Source organism: Takifugu flavidus, chromosome 5 (assembly GCF_003711565.1).
Source record: "Takifugu flavidus isolate HTHZ2018 chromosome 5, ASM371156v2, whole genome shotgun sequence".
Lineage (NCBI taxonomy): Eukaryota > Metazoa > Chordata > Actinopteri > Tetraodontiformes > Tetraodontidae > Takifugu > Takifugu flavidus.
In genome coordinates, this window is record NC_079524.1 from 14,632,752 (window position 1) to 14,637,929 (window position 5,178).

Sequence of the window (5,178 nt, forward strand, 5' to 3'; positions counted from 1 at the left end):
GCCTTCAATTTAAGCAACCTAACCTAATTAAGGTTTTGTATATATTTTGGTTGGTTGGATGCAGGAAAAAAAATATAATAAAATAAATGAATAAATAAATCAATAAAAATACAAAATAATAAAAAGACAAACACATTTAAGATAAAAAGGACATCAACTTTAATATTATCACAGTTATGCATTTTTCTGACCATGTTGAATCGTTATTGTGACATTTGTAGGCTTTAACAATTTAATAGGTTCCCAATACCAAAGTAGACCCTGTCCTATTCTATGCTCATGAACCTCCTTTTCTTAGCTGTGTGTGTGTATGCATGGAGACGCCACTCAATGTCTGCTGTGCTCTCATTCTCCAGGGTGCCCAGTTTGATCATGTACACTGGAAAAAAAAAGCAAATATATTACTTCCTGAAAGTAATCATTGATGCCCATTGAAAGTATCTCAAACTACTTACATTTCATTTCAAACCTGGGTCCAACTTCTGTTAGCTTAATATTTCTGTGGTCCATTTTCTTATATGTATGATGTCTATAATCAAAAGACGTTTTGACGTTACGCAAATGTATAAACAGCACATAAGCAAAGCCAGGGAGTCTTTGATCACCAAACTACTGCTACCCGTTGCTTAACCACTATGTGCAACCTGCACGTGTGCAACGTTAGATGTCAATCTCTGATTTATCACCTTTGAACCTGTAACGCTTTAAGCTTCCTGCCTAATCTTGTGGATAAAAACATAGAACCCATTTAAGTCATCGAACCATCCTGTCCGGAGCTCATTCGGCAAGCAAGATCCATCCCAACCATTCTCCATAAGTCCTTAGTTCTCTAACCGGAATCTTAGCCTATAATCTAGCGCCTCAACCAGCCATCCCTCGAGTCTTACAGTCAAAGCAGTAGCTTTTTCTCACAAATGCATAAAAGACTGTCCTCCAATTGCCACATAAAGCTTCTTCTCAGTGCATTTCTGTGAACACCTTCGCCCAACGGAGGCATGTCTGAAGCACTGCCAGGTCACAAAACCAGGCAAGAGCTACTTGTATTCCCATGAGATCATGCAAGTCAAACGCATAAGAATATTAACTTAATGGTTGAAGTTACCATTAGGGCCAAAAACTTCCTTCGGTTCGTATACTTAGAAAGGATGCATGGCGTCTTGTTAAATATTTTGTCCATCTTTCTTCAGAACCTCACATTTTGTGTAACATGATGTGATGAGATATATCAATATCCTAGATTGTGTCATTGTAAGATTTACAGGATATTGTCTATGTTTCCTGTTTGGCGCTATCTGAGCATCATGGATTGATGCATCATGGAAGTACAGTGGCTGATTAATAGAACTTGGGCATAGTGAAGTGCCGCGGTGAGACATGACTCCCTGTGTGGAAATGCAGATATTCACCAAAATGGGAGTGTTTCTGCTACACAATGCACAGCACAGCATAAAAGCTTTATGTGGAAATTGATGGTCAAGAAAAAACTTGAATGAATAAAATTGTTTTGCTCTTTGCGCAAGCTTTATGGGAGGGACATCCTGACCTGAAGGAGATGAAATCCTCTTGGTTGGCAAACGTGACCACACGTCTGCTGTCTTCTTTGGGGACTGGAAACAGATACTTGAGGATATTTGACACCTGTGTGAGTGCATCTCATTAGGATGGAGTCTCAGTATTATTTGAATAATAATTTAAATTCCAGGCTGCATTTACTCACCCTGCGCCCCAGCTGTGAGGTGAAGTTGTGAAAAATGAGGTGGGGGAATGCCTCTGACATGGTTCCGATGTCTGGGACATCATGTCTCATCACCACATTGTAAAGTGTAAAATATGCTGTGGGTCCAAACGGTAAGTGACACACCACCAGGCCGTCTGCGGAGTTATAACAAAAATCAGTCGTTGCGGATTATAACAATTTTATGATCTGGAATTAATCACTGATGTTGCTGCATCATCGTTCTTGTCATGAGAATGGTCATGGTTGCAGGTCAGAATTAGAGTGAGAGCTAGTGGGGCCTTGCAACTGTCAAACAGGCTGTATTTACATTGAAAACAGCTTAAAGCTTTTTTTATTTGGTGAATTATAGAACAGCAGACAAAGCAAGGTTAGAGTGAAGGAAGAAACAGTTGTACCTGGCTGCCCTCTTGTTTCGTGCACGATTACCAGGTCTGTGACATTGTTGGCCCTACAGGCTTGAACTAGTGCAGGGATCTCGTGGTTGCCTCTGTTCATGCGCTGAGCTCCAGGAAACATCAGCTTCACCTCCTACAACAGTGAAAGCATTACATCTGTACTTCCTGTGACCTGTCCTGTTTGTGCATCACAGCACAACAATGATGACTCAGCTCTACATGCCGTTAACGCCACCTTTTTATGTTACTTTTACACATCTGATCTTCTGAGCAGTGATTTAAACCTGATTCTGAAATCCCTTTGCTCAACTTATTCCAACCCTTTTGACTGACTGGTAGATACACAGATTCCATTTTTGTCTCATTATTTTCTGTAATCTTCAGAATGTGTGATTTTCTTTACTTTCATGTGCAGATTTGCAGTTGCTTCTTTGGTATTTGTCATTTTAACTATATTGCCGCAATAATTATCTCTTGACAAAGTTTGAAGTTAAATGGGTCAATTTAGTTCTACAAAGTAGGTAAATTATAAAATCTACTGTATTAATTCATGTATTGTCTCACATTTGTTGTCTTGACATACTGTACTGTAAAGAATTACGATTAATCTAATATCACCTATATCCTGTATGAGTTATTGTTGTGTATAACAAACAAGAAACATCTGCCAACATCACGAGAAGATTAATCACTGACTGCATAATCCTTTGACCTCTGCATTATCTCATCACAAGATGTGTTTATTATCCATAATGATAGAGTAAATAAAAACAGGCCACTGTATCAGATATCCAATAGTTACCTCGTGTTAAGACAGGGGCACCAACAGATAATGTGCTGTTTATACATTAATATTGTGATTTCATTTTAAGATTTAGTTAAAGTCATTGGTTTTGTATACTGCACCACTGATACCGATTTCTTAATATCTACTTTACAATCATTTATTTTAAAATCTGTGACAGTGCAGGCCTCAACCTGTCAATCACACCTCAACCTGATTAAGGTATATATGATGATTGTGTAACAGACATTTTTGTTTTACAAGAACAGAGTTGAGGCCTTTTTTTTTTTTTTTTATTTCAACAAAATGTTTCAGAAGTGATGGGGCTTGCTGTAGACACTGACCTTGGCAAACATTTTGAGTCTGGAGCTGGGGTCCCTAGATGTGGTCACCATAATCTTGGGATCTTCAACTCCAGCCCATTTATACTCATCATCAATGTGTGAGCTCACGCCTGTGCACAGCATCAACAAATACTCTGATTATTAAAGAGGATTAAGACTGATAGAAGTCTATTGGCCTAGAAAACACTGACCTTGTGCTCCTTCGTCATCGTACTCTACAAGCTTTTGCAGCTGCAGAGCTTCCCTCCGTAGTTCAGTTGGAAGAATGCAATTTTCTGTAAACAAACCGATTCTTCAGATAATACTGCGAAGAATCTGTCAAACTGTAAATGCACACTGGTAACCTGAAGTGATGAACCTACCCTCAAGCGCCTTCTTAACTTTGTGCTTTTTCTCTTCGATAGTTCGAAGTCGGCTCTCCTGGGCCTTCCTGTACAAGTATTCCCGCCGGAGCCTCACTTCTCTTCGAAGCTGCAGTTTTATCACAACATTCCATTCTTGGTAACACAGTATTTATTGGGAAAAACACACACACATGCACAATACCAATCTGAAAGGCAACAATTTGGCCTTTGCTCTAAGTACAGATGTATTTTATAATGATGCATCAGGATCATTAAACTGAAGCATCCCTAAAGAAGCTAAATGCCATTTCAGTAACATTATTTAATGATACTATTGGGGAATCTTTGATTCCAACCACTCAGGACACAGAAAATCAAATCTGTTATTTATTTTTCCAGAATCTGTAAAGTTAAAGGAGAACTAGGACGCAGCAAGGCAGTGTTATATGGTTCAGAGCAGTAATATCAGAATTAAGGCACTGGAAGAGTTGCTTAGATTCTCTTTGGAGAATGGCAACGGTGCATTAGGAATGATCACAATAGGAGTAAACGTGTCACGCGTGTTTTTGTACAAAGCCAAAGTTAGATGTGGTAAGTGGACGTAGATGTGCAAAAAGAGCAACAGACGTTGAAAGAATGCCTGATGCAGGAAGAGACCTAAAAGTTAGAAAGCTAACAGTAGTAGCATTGCTAACAGCAACGTTCAGATCTGAAGAGTGTCTATGACAGACGTTATAGGATGTAATGAGAACCTACAGCAGCAGTAGTAGCTCTGGTGAAGAAAAGTTATTTTCCTTAAATGACACTATGTAACTAAAAGTGATCCGGTAATAATTGGTTTCACCAAAGTCTGCAACCTGAATCAAACAGTGGTAGTAGATAACGATACCTTTTACCTATCTATTTATCAGTCTAGTTTAGATATGTCTCCTACTAGCATGACTGCGTTCTTTTTATGAAAAACTATTAAAATATTCTTATACTGAACTCATTTTCCCACTCACCATGACCACCATTCAGAGCAACACACATGGAGACCAGCAGACATGCGCGAAAGCGTTTCAACCTCGCTTTTCTTCTTCGGGCCTTAATTGTGCGAATCAGATGTGTCAAATTAGGCTTTACTGACACCTACTGTCTGTTCAAGGTTATTACCTTGGCCTTGCTTTAATCTACATATACTGTACATCAAAATGGGAAATCATAGAAGTCCAACCAAATGCTTTGGATAAGACATAGATAAACAAATTACAGATAAAGAAAAAGAACGATAATCAAAGTCTCAGAATGGATTAAATCCAAAATGTCATACAATCTAGAAAAACAGTCTATTTCACATAAAAAATATATTATTTTGGATTTTTCCTGTACATTTTCATTATTCCAAAAGTTGTCATTTTTTAAGCAAACATCAAATAGTTCAATATAGTTATACTATATATATATATACTTCAAATAGTTAGACCAACGTAACTGACAGGATTTCTTTTTATGTCTTGTTTTGAAAATACATATTAATAGCCTCAGTTACCTCATTCTACACAGCAGAACTCAACAGAATTCAGCTGCTGCA

General features: G+C 38.1%; 1 protein-coding gene across 1 annotated transcript; it reads right to left on the minus strand.

Annotated features, from left to right (window-relative positions):
* Positions 1 to 135: 135 nt before the first annotated feature.
* On the minus strand, positions 136 to 4,736 carry imp4 (IMP U3 small nucleolar ribonucleoprotein 4). The gene is made up of 9 exons (XM_057034284.1): positions 4,610 to 4,736; positions 3,624 to 3,732; positions 3,453 to 3,536; positions 3,262 to 3,371; positions 2,134 to 2,266; positions 1,718 to 1,872; positions 1,544 to 1,638; positions 456 to 529; positions 136 to 379 (listed from the first exon to the last, which is right to left on the minus strand). Exons 1-9 carry the CDS (start codon positions 4,619 to 4,621, stop codon positions 267 to 269), a joined length of 885 nt encoding a protein of 294 aa, XP_056890264.1. The 5' UTR covers positions 4,622 to 4,736; the 3' UTR covers positions 136 to 266.
* Positions 4,737 to 5,178: the final 442 nt, after the last annotated feature.